The sequence below is a fragment of the Equus przewalskii genome, chromosome 28 (genome assembly GCF_037783145.1).
Source record: "Equus przewalskii isolate Varuska chromosome 28, EquPr2, whole genome shotgun sequence".
Classification (NCBI taxonomy): Eukaryota; Metazoa; Chordata; class Mammalia; order Perissodactyla; family Equidae; genus Equus; species Equus przewalskii.
This window is the reverse complement of record NC_091858.1, coordinates 25,447,911-25,467,571: the sequence shown is the minus strand read 5'-3', so window position 1 is coordinate 25,467,571 and position 19,661 is coordinate 25,447,911. Positions and strand designations below refer to the sequence as shown.

At 39.7% G+C, this 19,661-nt stretch overlaps 1 protein-coding gene across 1 annotated transcript in view; it reads left to right on the top strand.

The window, feature by feature from the left end:
- Positions 1-19,661, top strand: part of WWC2 (WW and C2 domain containing 2) — a 210,470-nt gene that overhangs the window by 103,273 nt on the left and 87,536 nt on the right. The window contains exons 2-4 of the mRNA XM_070598578.1: positions 471-580; positions 9,724-9,927; positions 10,706-10,782. Of these exons, the coding sequence (XP_070454679.1) occupies positions 471-580; positions 9,724-9,927; positions 10,706-10,782 (391 nt within the window). The remainder of the gene's footprint in view (positions 1-470; positions 581-9,723; positions 9,928-10,705; positions 10,783-19,661) is intronic.

Below are 19,661 nucleotides of genomic sequence, written 5' to 3'. Positions count from 1 at the left end.
AAGAGCATCCAAATCTGAAGTTAGTGTATCTGACGTATGTATGCTGTCTCAGAGGTGCTGATCTGGTGATTCCCGTGATGCCGGGATTCAAACCCTGGGACACACTGCTCTTTTCATTGGGATCACTGTTTAGCTGTAGAGCTTGAGCTGGACCCCAGGCCTCCTTACTCTCAGCTTGGATTTCTCCCTGATTTAAGACGGCCAATTTATTTATTGTATGGACTTATCTCCCAGTCTTAAATTGTGAACTTTCAAAAGGGTATTATCACTTATTTCTGCTTTTTTGGATATTCATCTCTGTATTTTATCCTTGTTGTTTTTTTCTCTTTAAGAGTTCAAACACAGTAGTGCCAACTTCAGAAACAACCCAGAGCGAGAAGGAAATGCAAGCTCGTAGTTAGGGTGCTGCATTTTGACCTGTGTGGTTTGGTGGGAAGAATCACCTGTGCGTTTGTTCTGGTTTCTTACAGGTTGACGAAGCCCTTGTCGTTTGCTGACTGTGTTGGGGATGAGCTACCGTGGGGCTGGGAGGCAGGGTTTGACCCTCAGATTGGCGTCTACTACATCGATCACATCAACAGTAAGTGTTCCTTTTTGGTGAAAGCAAACATCAGAAAAGTGATTCCCCCAAATCTAGAGTCATAGAAAAAAAGCAAACATTTTACAAAGTGAATTTCTTTATTGAACTCCGTTTTCCCAGGGACTAACAACAACAGGGATGTGTTCTGAGAAATGTGTTGTTAAGTGATTTTTGTCATTGTCCGAACATCATAGAATGTACTTACACAAACCTGGATGGTACAGCTACCACACACCTAGGCTCTATGGTACTAATCTCTTGGGACCACCAACGTATATGCGGTCTGTCGATGATGAAATGTCATTTTGTGGCAGATGACTGTACTAGGTTTTATTGCTTATCAGTGAGTGATAAATGCTTAACTGTTATGGTGGAAGGGACTAATTTTGGTAAGATTAAGTTTATGTTAAACAACTATAACTCATTCTTATGTCATTGTAAATAAACAATTCAGTGGAATATCTGAAATGTATCACGATTTAAATCTCACTTTTATACTTATTGTATATGGGTAGAAGTTGAGCTTTTTTTTCCTTAAATAATATTTGGAGAACCAGAAACAAACATGCCTATCATGGTTCAACAGAAATAAGCTCTCATGGCACCAAAATGAGAGAAAATTAATCCCCTCAACTCCTCACCCGCTGCATGGACTCGCAGGTTTCCAAACCCACCGTCAGGACGTCCTCCTCCATCTCAGCAGAGGAGGGATTCTGGGACCCCCCACCTCTGACATCCTCTTAAATAACTTGTATATCCCATCCTTTGCTCCTGTTTGGTATCTTAAAAAGTTATTTCCTAGTTTTAAAAATTTCTCCCACCGTTTCTATTTCTAGTGGTTCTTTTGTCTTTAGTGTTTAAACACTGGAAACTCAAAATGAAAGCGAACCAAAACTACCCAAAGAAAGTCTCTCTCTTTCACTCATACTCAGAACCGTCTTTCAGTCCAAATCCCTTCCTAGCTATGGTCCTCTCTTTTTCCCGTTACTGCGAAACTTACTGAAATCCGTAATCTGGATGAACTTCACTTCCTCCACTGTTCTCGGTCGTTTCACAGAGACTGCTCTTGCTGAGGTCACCTGAGACCCCACAAATGAGCAAATCCAAACAACACCGTAGTCTTCTGTTCCTTCACCTCACACATCCCTTCTCACCGTGGTTATTCCCGCTTGCTCTTTACTGCTCTGCATTTCATGACACCCTCAGTTGGAGTGTTTTTATGTACCTGGCTGCTCCTGCCTGCTTTTCTTTTCCCTGTCCCTTCTTCCCCTGTTCCTGGTATCAGGATTTCTGTAACAGTCTTCTGTTTGCACCCTGCAGAGCTCCTTGGGTGATGACTTCAGTTGCTTTCTTGAAGCTGATGGCTGCCAAATTTGTCTCCTAAGTCTTGTCCACAGTTCCAGATACATGTATTTGATTCCTTACTGTAAGGCTCCTTCCAGTCTGCCTCCATTTTCATCTCCTGCTCTCTCCTGGCCCCGCAGGACTCTAGCTGTGCCCTGTGCTTCCTCAGCTTTCTGCTTTTCTTTGCATTTGCTGGTTCCAGCTCCCAGCACTCTGCCTAGCCCCTACGCCCTCCCTTTTGGCCAGTGGCCACATCCTTCTGGGGCCCGATATTTTCCTCACTAGACTGAGCTTCTAATGGACAGTGACTGTGTCTTTATTTTTTGATCCTTGGGTGCCTAGTATAATGATAAACTCTTAAATGTTAGAAGGAAGGAAGAGCTCCTTTGTTTAACTCACAGATTAAAAGCTTTGTTTTGTTTTTGAAGAAATTAAAGTGCATTTCAAGTATAAATTATGCTTCAGAAAGCACCCTTGTGAATATTTGAAACTTGGTTATCAGAATACACGTTTGTAAGCCTCCCGTTTTGCTTTGGTGCGGTAGTGGATCCCATGGCCCGACGGATTTACCGCGCCCTGAAGTGCCCAAATTACCCACAGCCAGTAGTTTTCCCACTAAGAACGATCTGGTCCATTATCTCATTAATCTTAAAGACATTCCTGTGAAGTAGCTTAGGGAGCAAATGGCATTATCTTCTCATAACAGCTGGTCCACGCGTATGTTGTGTCCTGACATTGTATAGTTTCAGCATTATTTTCTCTTTATTTTAATAAAAAATGAAATAAAGAATGTTTGGTGTTAATGCTATTTCTCTGTAACACTATTAAATGTCTAGAAGTAAAAGATTTGACCTTGACAGTGATAGTTATTTTAGGCCTTAAGTGTTTTATACTAAACTTCTCCTTTTAGTGGGTGTGTGTGTGAAGTTGAGGTGCACATGGTGGGAGATGTTTGTAACTAGTTAGAAATTAGTTATGAAGTACTGTTGATAAAGTTTTGGTATTATCACGACAACAAGAAGTGAATCACTTTGCAGTAGGGTCAGAGTTATACCTTAATTTTTTTCTTTCTTTTAGTAACAAGTCTCATTTATATATAAGAATGCACAGGTGCAGCCTGGTGGCATAATGGTTAAGTTCACGTGCTCCGCTTCAGTGGCATGGGGTTCATGGGTTTGGATGCTGGGCACAGACCTACACACCACTCATCAAGCCAGGCTGTGGCAGCATCCCACATACAAAATAGAGGAAGACTGTCACAGATGTTAGCTCAGGGACAGTCTTCCTCAAGCAAAAAGAGGAGGATTGGCAATGATGTTGGCTCAGGGCCAATCTTCCTCACCCCAAAAAAAGAAAAAGAAAGAAAGAAAATGTGCCAATTTTAAGTGTATATTTCAGTGAATTTTGACAAATGTGTAATCCTTTGTAACTACCACTCCAATCAAGATACAGAATATTCTCATCCTCCGGTAAGTTCTTTCCTGCTCCTTCCTGGGGACCCCTTCCCCACTGCTGCAAATTGTTCTGATTTCCATCATCGCAACTTAGTTTTGCCTGTTCTATATAAATGGGATGTATTTGATTTTGTGCATGGAATCTTTCACTCAACATGTTTTAAGGAATATACTAGTGATACATCCAAGATCATGGATGTGTTCATAGTACATACATCTGACAAAGAATCCATATCCAGAACATATAAAAAAACTCCTGAAAATCAACGTTAAAAAGACAAACAAACCAATTTAAAAATAGGCACTCCCTCAACCGCCTCTTCATCTTTCCCCATACTTTCTGGCTCCCCTGGAGCCTCTTTTTCTGGTATTGTGGCTAATCAGCTGAGGCCTCGCCTCATGACTGGATGCTTCCCATGACTGAGTGTGTCTGCAGAAAGTGAGCCTGTGAGGGGCCGCGGCCACCATTGCCTGCGTGGGGCTGCAGGTTTGTCCCTGGGGTGTTCCGGGATGGCCCTGGAGACTCCAAAGAGCTTAGTCTGGTGGCACCCCCTCTCCCTGCCAGTCCTCTAACAGGAAAGTAGGTTTTGTCTTGGAGCCTTCGTGTCTGCGCGCATTTGCAGTTGCGTAGGATGTGGGAAATGCAGGAGATAGAGGGGGATGAAACAGTGGAACTCAGCGCCGTGGTTGTTCCGTGAGTTCTGACTGCTTCCACAGTCCGCCTTGCTCCTGCTTACTTGTCAGAGCCTTCCTTTGACTGTTCACGTGTGCCGTCCTTGGTTTTTAGTTGCACTTGGTGGGAGAGACTGGATGGTGTGTGCTTACTCCACGTTGCCGTGAACGGGTCCTCTGTATTAGCTTTGAAGCAACACGTGTGTTCAGGTTTGATGAAAATTCCTCAAGTATATATGATATTTTATATGGAGTTGTTTCCTGTAGAACAAAGGAAGTAAATTTTGGAACCCTTCTGTTTCACTTCTGTCTTATTTCATTCTTTATATTTTCCTAGGAGGTTAATCTATTAAGATATTTCATAAAGAAAAATCTTAAAATACTTAAAATATTCGAGTAAACATATGATGGTGGTAGTGATGCTAATTGTTAGTGGGCCTAACAATTGTGGTATCCTTTTCCTCCGCCTAGATGTAGAGCTGGTGTAGATGACTGTGCCTTTCTTCTTGACCCTGTTATCTTCCTTTCTTTAGACTGTTCTTCTGTCTCTCCTCATTTGAGTCATTCCTCAAGTCCCTATAGCTTGTCATTCCCCAAAGATGTGACCTCACCCCACATGCTGTCCTTTATCTCCACGGTATTTTCCTTTATTGTTACTATGTGAATGACTCTTCTGTCTATGTTTCTGACTCTGATTGTCCTAATATTTTGTCAAACATTTCCAGCTATAGGACACTGCTACCTATTTTTGCCATCAAAACTTCAAATAAGCACAAAATGGGATTCTTCAGTTTTCCCTTTGACTTTATTATTTTTCAAAACATTAAGGTTCTCATGGTTACTAAATTGAAAAACTCAGAATCATCTTGTCAATTTTTGCTGATTTTTTTCTCTATAATGTAATCTCAAATTTGCTCCTTTAGCCCCTTTTCCACTGCCATTTTCCTAATTCAGACCCTCATTACCTTGTGCCTTTTGTTCCTTTCCCTTTTTTTAAAAAAAATTTATTTTAGAAAAATAATAGACGTGCATAGGAGAAAAGTAGAAAATGTAGGTAAATAAAAGGAAGAAAAAGATTATCTGTATTCACACAACCCAGGGATAACTAAGTATTCTGAGCCTTTTAGTGTGTGTCCTTCCAGACTTTTTCATATTAATATAGACACACACAGTTTTCAATATATTTTATACCTCAAGTAGGATTATATCATACACATGGTTTTAGAAACTGCTTTTTTCACTTAATGTATAATCTTCCATCAAAGAAAATTTCTGCACAATGATGTCAACTCTTTTGATAGTAGAACCTCACATTTCTGTCAGGTGATCCTCCTCAAATATAGCTAAGGTCCTTTCCTGCCCTTGCTTAGAACCGTTCTGTGGCACACCATTGCTTACAAAATGAGTTTCATATTTCTTCATCTGATGTTCAAGAAAGCAGAGGCTAGTCCCTCGCCAAGTACTGGGGAAGAAAAGAGAAAGCATAATCGAACGTGGAAAGACGCACCATCACACCAGGAGAACGCAGAGAAGCACCCTGTTCATTCTGAAGGGTGTAGCTGTGGCTACTTAGAGAAGATGCTTTAAGCTGATACCTGAAGAATGACTGAGTTAACCAGGCCTGGGGAACAAGGGGAGTGGGTAGGGTTAGGGGGTTGGGAGAAGGAGTAGCTTCCTGGAATAAGGAGGACCACAATAAAGCCAAAAGTCGAGAGGGTCCACAGAAAAGAAAGCAGGGCCTGATAGCATAAAGGAAGGAAAGAAATTCATGCAGTGAAGGCTGGCGTGAGTGGGGGTGGGGGAAGATGGCTGGAAAGTGAACAGAGGCTGGGTCCCGAAGGGCCTCTTGTCTGGAAACTTCCAGAGCCCCATTTGATCACTGTGTGTTCCATGGGACCTTACTTTTTCAGCCGGAGGAAACCCCTCTGTCTCTCAACTGCCACGGCACTTGACCATTCTCCTCTCAAGGCTTCTGTCACTTTCTACTTTGTAAATAGTTGTTGTTGTTTAAAATTCGTGTGTCATAGTTTCTTCTCTGTTCTGTAAGTTCCGTGGAAGGAGGGATGGTGCCTGAACATCTTGTTTCCCTATTGCATGTATTAGATGGTCAATAGTTGTCTGTAAAGTAACAAACAGATAATAAATAAACGTAGCAGATAGTTTCTAAAAAGGAGGCTAAGCAAAGTTACTCATATTCATTTCATCCATTTTTCCTGAGCACAGCAGAAAGCATAAAACTATGCATGATAGACAGAAATAATGTTCCTTTGAAGAGTCTGTTATCTTCCACGATAAACTCTTAGAAGTTACAATGTGTTCTGTATCTGTAAAGTTCCACCTCTATCAAACTGATGGAATGTGAATTCCCTTGAGGTATGTGATGTTTTAACAGTATGTAATGTATCACTTCTTTCATATAGTAGACGACATGCAAATTATATTGCATTATAATACTGCGATCTCCCAAGGTTACCAGGTCTTAATAAAAAAATATCACATTTGTGTAATGTACTTTTTGTGAGTATTTACATTTAATAAATATTCTTCACAAATCTATTCAGCAAATATAACTGATGGAGATGAAGCACAATCCTACTTTATGAAGGCTTCTTCTGAGGGGCCTTTGGGAACCCCTTTTTGTAGTTTATATTTGAATTGTGCAGTATTTCAGAAATGTAAATGTTTCCTGTGCAAGCTCTTGTAGCGAACAGTATTTAAACCGGTCTGTTGGAGTGCTTCTGCTGATCTGTCCAAAGCAGATGCTGACACTTTATTAATATTATTATTATTGTACTTTATTCATTGAAGTGTCAGTCAGTGTTATTTTCAGTGTTTTGTGGCGATTTAACTGTTGACAGGTATTTTATGAAAGTGCCAGTTCCCCAGTACGTAGGGAAATATGAGTAGATAAAACCTCCAAAGATATTGAGAGAGAACTGGGAATACGTATCTTGCTATAACTATTATAACTTATCAACATTTCAAGTTTTCCATATGCATTTTCAATTTATATTATCTCTGTATTTGCTTAGTTTATTAGTTATATATCTCACTATAACAAATTACCCCAAAACTTAGTGGCTTAAAATACGTTTATTATCTCCTGGTTTCTGTGGGTCATGAATCCAGGCCAGGCTTAGCTGGATCCTCTGGCTCAGGGTCTCACAGGCTGTCCTCAAGATGTTAGCCAGGCTGCGTCATCTCCAGGCATGACTGGAGAAGGATCTGCTTCCAAGCTCACTCATGTGGTTGTTGGCAGGATTCTGTTCCTTGTTGGCTGCTGGCCAGCGGCCCCCTCATTCCTTGCCTCATGGGCTCTCCATAGGATGGCTTACAACATGGCAGTTGGCTTCATTAGAGCAAAAAAGCCAAGAAGAGCCAGGGAGAGAGAGAAAGAGAGAGCAAGATGGTGTTCACAGCCTTTTACCTAGTTTCAAGTGAGATCACATCGGTTAGTCTGTGTGGTTTCACGAGAAGCGAGTCACTAGGTCTAGTCCATATTCAAGGGGCCTGGACCCTCGGAGCTGAGGACTGATGCAGGTCATCCACAGTTATGAAAACTTTAAGACTATAAATTTCTATTTGTTACAGGATGATTTCTGTACTTTGGGTCAGGTTGCATTCATATCTGTAAATATTGGAAATGAATATAAATATTATGAGTTTGGATAACCAGAGACCTGAGTTAGACTGAATATTTAAAATTGAGAAATTTAGGCTCTTATTGACTGACTTCTGCCCGTTCTCCATGTTCTCCAGATGGCCCGGCTGCCCTCTGGTGATGACGTCCTTGAAGATTCTTGGCTGGAGGGGCTGTCCATGTAGGACTGTTCCCCTAAACATCTCTTCTTTAGACATTGACTCTAGCGTATATTCTCCCACAGTTATGTGAGATATGCCTCTTTTGCATATTGAAATACTTACATCTTTAAAAATTGGTATTCGAAATACTTTCCCCACAATTACATGAGATATGCCTCTTTTGCATATTGAAATATTTACATCTTTAAAAATTGGTGTTCAGAATACTTACTACTTTAGAGAAAGCTCAACTTTATTAACCAGTGACTGTGGCGCGAGGCCTCTGGGTCTGAGGCAGTGGTTGCAGTGAGTCCGGCTGACCCAGGCCATTTTGTTAATCACCCAGGGCATCTCTAGGCCCTAAGGGGACCCAGCCTTCACAACCTGAACCACTTTAGTTTAGTGTTTTCCATTATCCCCAGAGACCAGGTTAAACATTTCCAGAACCAGCCTGGCCTCTAGAGCCACTTTGGTCCACGTCGGATCACTTCATATCATTCTCTGGGTTTTGACTTACTGCAGCCCTTGGGGCCAACCAGAAATACTGAGTTGGGGTACGTTAAGATTGAGCTGCACATGCCACGCATTTTGAAGACAGTACATGCCACTGGACATTCCAGCAAACTGATAAATTAATTTTCCTATCCTGATTTGTCAGGAACAGCGGGAGCCCATATGACCCATCTGTTTTGATTGTACCTGGGATTTAGTTTATAGAGGTGACTGAGTGACGGCACAGAGAAGTCAGTGCCATTGTCAGAAGTTGCATTACTCTCAGTTCCCAAGAGAACGGGGAGCGCCACCCCACGCAGGGCCACGTGGGAAGCACCTGGGTCAGCCAGGAGGCAGAAGGAGGGAGGAGAAGGCTTGGGCCGGAGACTTTGTTGTGGTTTCCTGGGGAGGGATGTGCACGGCGTGGTAGGCAAGGTGAGCAAGTGTGGGATTGGCCGGTTTCGGTGGTTTCAGGGAGAAGGCAGCGAGTGAGCGTTTGCGGAGCTTGTTCTCGGTCTCGCTGCTCACTGGAACCACACGAGGAGCTTTCGGGCTCGCCGCTGCCTGGCTTCCACGCGCAGAGACTCACTGGTCTGGGAGTGTTTTTAGAGCTTTCTAGGTGATTCTGGGGTGCAGAAGCACAGAACCGAGAGCCAGGCCTTAGAATATTCTCCTCAAACCAGGACCAGGGTTTGTCTGTTTTTAAATTTCTAACCCACTGTGGACTGACTGAGTGTTGTAAAATACAATAAAAATGAATTATTGGAAAAATGAGGAAAAAAATATAAAATGCAAGTCCCAATATTGTTAGAGTCAACAGATGTCCAACAATTGTATAACATTGCTATAAACCTTTCAGAATGTTTACTCTTGATTCTGTACTTGTTGTGTGGACATGTAACTGAGTTCATGGACAGTGCTGGTCTGCGCCCCGGACTTTGAGTAGCGCTGGTTTAGAGGGCAGCACGGCAAGAATCCTGGAGTAAGTGAACGGAAGCGTGTGCCATGCGAAGTAGATCAGGTTCCCGTCGTAAGGGCCTTAAGTGCTGCCATAAATTGCTTGGCTTTTATTCTGAAGTGTTACAGAACCAAAGAATTCCTGAAAGGAATGCCCTGATCACAGCCATGGAAGCTCACTTTGGCAGCATTGTGTATGATGGATTCACAGCGAGAATAAATTGTTGACAAGGACCTGAAAGGGAGTGGGGGTGAGGAGGAACAGGGTAAAATAAAACAAAACTGTATCAACTTTCTGGAGAAGCCACTTCACAAATACTAATAAACTGTCTAAGAATTAATGCTAGCTACTTTTTTTAAAGCTTAAATAGTCCAAAAAAAGTAATTAAATTCTAAAAAATAACCCACTTAATGTACTTTCAGAAACCACACAGATTGAAGATCCAAGAAAACAATGGAGGGGGGAACAGGAGAAAATGCTCAAGGACTATCTCTCCGTGGCCCAGGATGCCCTCAGGACACAGAAGGAGCTGTACCACGTGAAGGAGCAGAGGCTGGCTTTGGCCCTAGATGAATATGTACGGTTAAATGATGCCTATAAGGAGAAGTCAAGTTCTCGCACAAGCTGTGAGTACCTGTGTCTGCTCAGACTTTAGAAAGGGGGCACAAATTGTAGATAACAAAAGACCACTTGGGTTTCTGTGGAGTTTCCTTTTGAGTCCTGTTCCTTCCCAGGCGAGAAAGAGTCCTTCAGAGCCCTGAGAGAGGGTGAGGACACACCGCAGATTTCTCAGTAAAACCCTTCCACCCCGTTCCAGATAGAAGTCTCCTCATTTGGGGACTATGTATCCCTTCTGTTTTGGCTCCTCCCTCTGTCTGATTGCCTTTTATTTATTTATGAGTTAATTTTTACCTTTTCAGATCAAGGCAAATACTTTGGCCCTTTTTGCTGTTCTTGTACAATATTTTTAGCTCAGAGGAACTGGAACTATTAGCTAGAATGAAGTTTCTGTTGGCCACCTACCTCTCTCTCATCTCAAAAATTTGTAATCTGGAGCTGGCCGTGATTAAAGAAGCAGCTATGATGGGCTCAGAAGTTAAATTATAAGTTTCTGGATACTGCAAAGCTCTGATAAACTGTCTGCAGTGAGGTCCTCTATAGGTGTAAAATCCAGGAGAAAATTAAGCACCAGGGTCTTTAGGACATTCCTGTTTCTTTAGTTATTAAAAAACTAAAAAGGTTTGAAGACAACTTCTTATGTTTAGGTGTCTGATGAATGAAATAAAGGAATTATAAAGTAGTTAGCCACAGAATTGTGTAAATCTTGTTGTTTTTAGAGTTTGTAAATTCTAAGCTGAGAACTAGTAGAAGTTACTCTTTTTTTCCTTTTTTCTCTCTGAAAAGTATTCTCAGGATCTTCATCCAGTACTAAATATGATCCCGATATTTTAAAAGCTGAGATCTCCACCACACGATTAAGGGTAAGATTTTCTTCTTGTGGTTCTGTGTTGAACATGTGCACAGAGTAGGAAGGTGGTGGGAGGGACTTTCGTGGCCGTCTCCATTCCAGGGAGGAACCTGCTCTGCTTACCCTGATGGGTGGTCTCTCTACTTGTGTTAGAACATGTTCAATGATTGAGATTAAAACAGAGTATGTTCCATTACCGGGCACTTTTGTTATTTGTGGTTAGTATATTGAATCAAAATTTGAGTTTCGATAACTTCCTTTCCCTTATGATGCTGAAGTACGTCTACCAGAGTTGAGGCCACCTGGTCTTTCACCAGACAACCCAATATTTAGAGATGCCCACAGTTCACGTCACCAAGTCATCCCTTTCGTAGGTCCAGCTTTGCTAGTTCTCACACTTCCTCATGGGTTGTTTCCTGATCTTTACCCTAAATCTTTTTGACCAAACTGCTGTTAAGGTCAGAGCTTTTTTATCCTTGATTTTTGGAATCTTACAGACTGCTAAGCAGGTAAACAAAGTCATACACCCATATCTAGGTCATGCAAGAGATTATACCCTGGTCCCAGAAGCCTCCTCATTACATCCCCTCGTCATCATTATCCTTCTCCCTCACGGTAACACTTGCCTCATCAGCACTGTAGGTTAATTTTTTGCCTGCCTTGAACTTTGAAAACTGAAATGTTACCATGTGTATTATTTGATGGCTTCTTTTGTTCGACAACCGTTCATGATATATCCACATTTGCTTTTATTACTCTAAAGCATTCCCCTTTTCTATGCATGCTATAAATTCTTCATCTCTTCTACTATTGATGTACATTAGAGTTTATTCCAATTTCTGAGAATTAGAAATTATGCCTTAATGTCCGTGTCTATTGTACATGTCTTTTAGTGCATATATGTACACATTTTTGTTGGTTGTACAACTAGAAGAGGAATCGCTGTGTCAAAAAATACACACACCCTCAGCTTCAGCAGACACCGACAGGCAGTTTCAGGCCTTCTTCCGTTCTAATATCTGCCCTTAAAGCTCGAAATTACGTTCTGCACATGGCTTTGCCTATATCCCACAGGTTTTAAATTTTGTATTTTTATTATTAATCAGTTCAAAATATTTTTAACTTCTTTATGATTTTTCGTATGAGTGTATTGCTTAATTTTTAAACAGTTGGGGATTTTCTTTTACTATTGATTTCACTTTAAGTCCATTGTTTGTTTTTCAGTTCTAAAGTTTCTATTTGATTATTATTTATTGTTTCTAGTTGCTTGCCCAAATTCTGCACATTGATGTATAATTTGTTGAACAAAGTAATCACAGTTATTTTTAAATTCCATGTCTTGATTAACACAATATCTAAAATTTCTAAATGTTAGATTCTCTGGTCTGGTCTGTTCTCTTGATTTTTGGTCAATATTTGACTTCTTACAGCTGCTTACTTTTTATTAAGAGCCATATGTTGTGTATGAAATATTCTAAAGATAATTTGAGGTTTTAGGTGATCCTGTCTTTATTTCCAGTTTACCCTTTCTCTTGGGGCAAAGCTCTTCAGAATCCCGGTTGAACTCCTGGGATGTTTGTGAGGGCTGCCTCTGCTTGATTGGGGCGAGCTCCCGCCCTCTCCCCGAGCCCCTCAGCTCCGTGGGGCTGCCAGGAGCCCTCTGCTTGATTGGGGCGAGCTCCCGCCCTCTCCCCGAGCCCCTCAGCTCCGTGGGGCTGCCAGGAGCGCTCTGTAGCCCAGGCTCACAGTCTCTGCGCTCTTCCGACTTTTCAGTTTCTCTATTGAGCATACAAATGTCTCAAAAGGAAAACAGTGCCAAGTTTGGATCCAGATTATGGGCTTCCCCTATCTTTTGGATCTTTAACGCCAGTGCTTGCTGCCTTGGTAATTCTCCAGAGTCTTCAACTAGGTGTTTGGTTTGGTTTGGTTTTTCCTCACAACTTTTCTATTTGTTCTCAGAAGAAGAGTATGAAAAAAAATTGTCTACACTTTCTGAAAGCCAAACCTCTCTTCAGTTTGGATTTCTGAGTTTAATTGATGAAGTCTTTGCTAGAAGTGTTCTGTGTCATTCTGCCATAAACATCCCTCCGATGTATCATAGACCCTTTACTCTGTCAACCTGTCCATATTTCTCTCTACATATCTCAAGAATATCATGCGATGGTTTGCCAAACGCCGTGTTGCTGTAACCCTGTACTGTGTCTATACATCTCTGTGACCTACTAGACTAGATATCTTATCTAAAAGAGGGAAATTAAGGTATAAACTTCAACTCTCACTTGTGCTGTGTGCCTCTGAGGAAGTTATCACTTATTATTACTGCTCTTTGAGATTTTAACCATTTTTCACAGTTCTTATCTTTGTAAGACACCTGAATAGGATAACCACAACAGGCTATTAGAGTCTGTCCATTTAAATCCCCTTTTAGGAAAGATGCAAACTAAGGGATTTAAAAACAAAAACTTATAGGATATCTCATACAAGCAACCGTTTAGAAGGAAATGCAGCCCCATCTCAATCAGGGAAATCCCAAGTGGTCACATTTCCTAGACCTGTCTCCTAATGCAGCAGAATCCCTTAGATAAAGCTTATTTTATGCCAGCCTTAATGTGCCCTTCGTATCAGAACCCTGTATTTCATATATATGTTTCATCACTGTGAGACCACAAAGATGAGTCAGACAGGAGCCCTCCTCAGGGAGCTTCCCTCAAGAAGAGGATTTAAGCCATTCATACGTAACTGTAATGAAAGATCAGAAGGGACACTCTCTTCTTCTCTTTCATTAGTGAATAGGTGCCTGTTTGACACTTCCTATCGGTGTAAATGCCTTTTTATAGAAACATTCCCTTAGCAAATTGGCCCTTGTGGTCTGTGCTGCTGTTGGGATGTTTTGAGCTGTGTCGTGGTTGAACACTGTGGAGCAGCCGGTGCGGTCTGTCTGCTGTTTGCACTTTTTGGCGGGGTACCCTTTGAGATGCCCCAGCCGTTCAGACGGGGTGTGTAACTTGGCAGAGTCTGACGGCTTTTGATAACCTGGCTTTTCCTGGCTTGCCTACCCTGTAGAAATTCTAGTGTAGACTAGTCCCTTTCACAGGTGAGTGCCACAGAAATAGTAACTCGTGAATCAACTAGCTCTTTGTTGCTTTGGTGTCTCGGAAGACCTGCCTGTGTTTTTGGTCACAGTGACAATTTTTCAGGTATAGCCAAACAGTGGTTTCATGCTTCATTCTTTTGATGCAGCAATATTGGCAGGGTGCTCCCTCTGTTTTACTGAATTAGAGCGAGTGAGTCAAGTATTTGGGAAGGAGGCATTTAGGGATATCTGTCTAAAACATGTGTTTTGTATTATTTTGTATTATGGTCATGGGTATTGGTGATCATTGCGCTTCAGTTTCCTCTTTGGTCGAATGGGATAATAGTACTTCTTGGCATCTTATTTCTAGTTGTTGAAATAGTGAAATGAATAAATTAGTGCTCTTTTAGTAATATACTCTGATAACTTTTAAAGATGATGTTTAATTGCTTAAGAAAATCTATTTTTTAGGAAGAGGAACGTAAAAATTTTTATTGCAAAATTTATTACTTCATTTATTCACAATGGATACTTAGACCATAGCCTTCTTGGGGTAGAAAATGGAATATCTCATACAAACAAAACCTTAAATTCATCTGATATTTTAAAAAATTTATACCTCAAATTACAGATAGGTGAGATTTGGTGAAAATTTGGTGGAGAAAACTTTTGGTGAATTTTGATTAAATTTTTACTGTTGTTTATTAAACTGAAATAAAACATTGGAGGTGTAAATGCATTTGAGAAATTTATTGAGCACCAAAGCATATGCTCTGAAACAACTTTTAATTTTGTAAAAAAAGAATACAAAGGCCCCTTTGGTTAAATTATTTATATTCCACTCCAAACACATGGCTGGTTACTGGACACTGCTGTTTATAACTATGTACTATCTTTTGCTCTCAAAAGTATTTACTCACACGTTGTTAATATAAGTTCACCTTGAATTGTTTTGGGGAATGGTGATGGACTTAGAAAACTCGTCTACAATCTCATGTATATGTAATCTTGGGCATAGATTTAAAAGGATAGCAGTTGAATTTAAGATTTGTTTGTAATTATGAGTAGAGTTAACTAATGTGCTCATCAATTTATGCCACGTTAACCAGTGATCTAACTAATCTCCAAAAATCATAGCATTGTGCTTCAGATGGAAAGAAATATGCCTTCTGAGAATGTATATTGCTACAAATAAGGATTATCTCTTGACTAGACATGAGAGATGTCTTTATTCTTGTACTACATTTAAAACTTAGCTTACATCCCTTTCATTACTTCTTTCAGCTGTGACTTGGCCACTTTCAGGATATTGAAGGAGATGGAATGATACAAATTTGCAACACCATGCTGTGCGTTAGATATGGTTATTCTTTTAGGATGTTCGGGGAGGAATTTGTGTTGTAGTTGGTGTTGGGTTAGAAAATAGTAGAACAGTCTTTGTGAATTTTGAATGAAATGAAAAATGATACAATTTGATTCACATTCACTAAAGAAAAAGAGAGCAAGATTGAAAGAGAAAATAAGAGAGATAATCTTTTTAATGCAAGAACTGGTGTTGTCTCTATTATGACTTGCTAGTAACTTAAAGTAATTAAAATTCATAGCAAAGTAGTGCTTTTTTCAAAAGGCATACTCAGCCCTTGAGTAGAGTGAAATTGTAGGACTTAATCACATTTATTGATTTCATAATGTTTTGTTCCTCTCTGGTGATTTTGGTCTTCTTTTCTAGCTTTGAATGGTACCATACTGCAGCTAAATAATATATACTTCAAAAGAAGTCCTTCCTTGATTCTCTGTTGTGGGGGAGGAGATATTTACTTTTTTCTCACCTGGATAAACTACCATATCAATCTCTTTGGCCATGACTTCCAGACTTGTCCATTTTAATTCATAAACTCCCTTATATCCATGATGCTCATGGCATTTTGCAAAATTAAATGCAGTTAACATTTCCTATGAGAGAATAAACAATCTAAGCAGATAGGAACAGGAAAATAATGACTCATAAATGATGATTTTTAAATGATTCTATAAATCCTGCATTTGTTCTATACATATATATGCGTATATTATAAATTCTATAAAGCTCATTCTCATTTTTTGAAGGGCTATGGGACTTAAGCTTTGTGGAGCTGTGTGAGATAAAGATATTATACTGAATACATTCAAACCAACACTTCCCTAGATTTTGACACTTTTCCTTGGCATATGCATGATAAATACATCGACCTGATGTGTTCACTTAAATTTTGAGAGAATCACTCTCCTGAGGCCATGACAATGAAGTAGTGAGAGAAAAAATAGCTATTATACTGCATACATTTTGAGATCTTCAACACTTTCATGTGCATATTTATATCTAGAGTTGAGGGTGGTAGACATAGTACTCTCAGCTTCTGTTTAATCAAAGAACCAGAATCTGACAGAGTTCCTTCAAAATAGAGTGGAATAGATTTGTATGAGATTAGCCAATTGGATCCAAGATTTAGATTTTGTGCGTTGAGAGAGAGAGAGAGAGAGAGAGAGAGAGAGATTGATGAAACAGGTCCAACAGGGAGATATTCTGCCTAAAATTCGGTCTGTTGGAATCACATGAATATCTTTTAAAAGATCCAGTTGACTTCTGTTTTTGCCCGGGGAGGAATAACTGCTATAGGAATTGCCCTCTAACAACAGACAATTAGAGAACTGGACAGACTCTGTAAGACAGCTGTTTTCAGACTTTGGGTAACAGGCACTAGAGGACTGTGCTCCCTAATGAGGGGAGGCAGAGGAGGCGAGCCCCGAGATCGTCCTGTCTGCAGTGTGGGGAAGGACTCACACATATTCTAGTGGTAGGCCTGAGTTGAAGAGACTAAAGAACAAAGTTCAGTGAAGTGGAAGTGTCTCGAATTTGTGGGGAGTACTGGAGAGGAGGGAGCTAGAGAGAGAAAGAGAACAAGAGCCAGCTCTGGAGATTTCTAATGGGATCTCCTCAAATTTTGAATATCAGCTAAGTAAACATGGTATGAGATAGGACTAGGCTGAGGAAAGAAAGCAGTAGGACGGACCATTGTTGGAGCTCACATGGGGCTGGGAATGGTTTGTGTTTCCACCAGCCGGAATGGAGAGACCTTAAGACATGGGGCGTTAGATAGAAACCTCAGTAGTGGGACCAAATTAGTCTAAGACTAAAGGCTGCTTTGGGCCTACCCTAACAAAAATTAAAAGCAAACCTTGAATGGAACAAATTAATTTAAAATAATTTAACTGTGTGCTAGAAGAAAGTCCACCATTCTTTAAGAGGATACAACTGAAATCTAGCACCAATAATGTAAAATTCACAATGGCCAACGTCTAGTCAAAAACTTCCGTGCATGTTGGGAATGAGCATAGTGGGGAGGGGCGGAAGGAAGGAATTACCCAGGGGCATAAGGAAGCTTTTAGGGGAATGATAGATATATTCCTTATCTTGATTGTGTTGGTGGTTTCATGGGTATATACATATGTCAACATTTATTAAAGTATAAGGCTTAAACATAGTCACTTTATTGTATGCCATTTATACATCAATAAAGCTGTTAAAAATTACCAGGCATTTAAGGAAGCAAGAAAATATGACCTGCAACAAAAGGAAGAAATAAAGATACGATTTAATTAGCAGACCAACATGTTAAAGCATATCATACATATGCTCAAGAATGTAGAGGAAAACCTGATGAGGAGAGAAAATAAAGATATAAAAAGGATCAAAATGGAGCTTGTACTATTTAAAAATACAATGTCAGAAATGAAAAATACACCATATGAGAATAACGTGGATGCCAAATAAAAGATGAGTGAATTTGAAGACATAGGAATAGAAACTATCCAAGATGAATTACGTAGAGGAAAAAGAGCCTGAGAAAAATGTCACAGCACATCAGTGTCCTGTGGTACAATATTGAATGGTCTAATGTATTTGTAATTAGAATCCTCAAAAAAAAAGAACAAAGAGGAGAAAATCACAAAGAACATTTGAAGAAATTAAAACTTTAAATTCATAGATGAAGGTATTCCAAAGGGGAGTAAAAACAAAGAAGATCATATCAAAGTACATCGTAAGTAAATTACTGAAAATAAGTGATACAGAGGAAATCTTAAAAGCAGCCATAGAAATTAGACACATTACATACAGTGGAACAAAGATGGTAATTGCAACAGACTTCTCATCAGAAACTATGCAAGCTGCTAGACAATGGAGTGAAATCTTCAGAGTACTAAAAGAAAAAAAATGTCAACCTAGATTTCTATACCTGGTGAAAATATCTTTCAAAATTGAAGGCAAAAATAAACAACCAGCTCAAAAATGGGCAATAGACATTTCTCCAAGAAGATATGCAAGTGACCAATAAGCATATGAAAAGATGGTAAACATCATTAGTCATTAGGAAAATGCAAATCAAAACCACAGCGAGACACCCATTACACTCATTAGGAAGGCTGTTATAAAAAAAAGTGGAAAATGACAAGTGTTGGTGAGGATGTGGAGAAATTGGAACCCCTGTGCAATACTGGTAGGAATGTAAAATAGTACAACCGTTGTGGAAAACCGTATGGCAGTTGCTCAGAAAGTTAAACATAGAATTACCATGATGTAGCAATTCTGCTCTAGGTATACCCAAAAGAATTGAAAGCAGGGACTCAAACAGATTCTTGTACACCAATGTCCATAGCAGCATTATTTGCAATAGCCAAAAGGTGGAAACAACCTGTATTAGACAGGGTTCTCTTAGGAAACAAAAACAATAGGATGTGTATATATATAGAAAGAGATTTATTATAACAGTTGACTCACACGATTATGGAGACTGGGAAGTCCAAATCTGCAGTGTGAGCTGGCTGATGGTGCAGTTCCTGAGCAAAGGCTGGCAGGCAGAGACCCAGGAGAGCAATGGTGCATATGAAAGCTGAGGGCAATCTCCTAGAGAATTCCCTCTTACTTGGGGAGGCTGGTCTTTTTGTTCTAATCAGACCTTCAGCTTATTTAATGAGGCCCACCCACCTTATGGAGGTAAGGCTACATACTTAGAGTTCACGGATTTAAATGTTAATCTCATCCAAAAACACCCTCCAAGTTGACACATAAAATTGGTTATTATACAATCTATATGTCCATCAACAGATGAATGGATAAAATATGGTCTATACATACAATGGAATATTATTCAGCCTTAAAAAGGAGTGAAATTCTGATACATGTTACAACATGGATAAATTTTGAAAACTTTATGCTAAATGAAATAAGCCAAACTCAAAAGGACAAATATTGTATGATTCCACTTATGTGAGGTGCTAGATGAGGTAAATTCATAGAGACGGAAAGTTGAATAGTTGTTACTGGGGTTGGGGGAGAGGAGAATGGGGAATTTTGTTCACTGAGTACAGAGTTTCAGTTTTGGGTGGTGAAATAGATCTGAAGATGCCTAGTGATGATGGTTGCACTTAATGCCACTAAATTGTACGTTTAAAAATAGTTAAATGGTAAATTTTATTATATGTATTTTTTACCACAAAAATTTTTAAGTGAAGGCAAAATAATTTTTCCAGGCAGACAAATGCTGTGAGAATTGATTGCTTGCAGAACTGTAATATATTAATGTTAAAGGGAATTCTTTAGGCAGAGGGAAAATGATACTACATGGAAATTTGAATCTACATAAAATAACGAAAAATGTAGGCTATAGTAAATAAGAATGTGAATAGAAGACTTTTTAATGATTTAAAGTTTCTTTAAATATAATTGCTTATGTAAACATAATAAATATGTTATGGGGCTTATAAAATATTAAGGAGCAAAA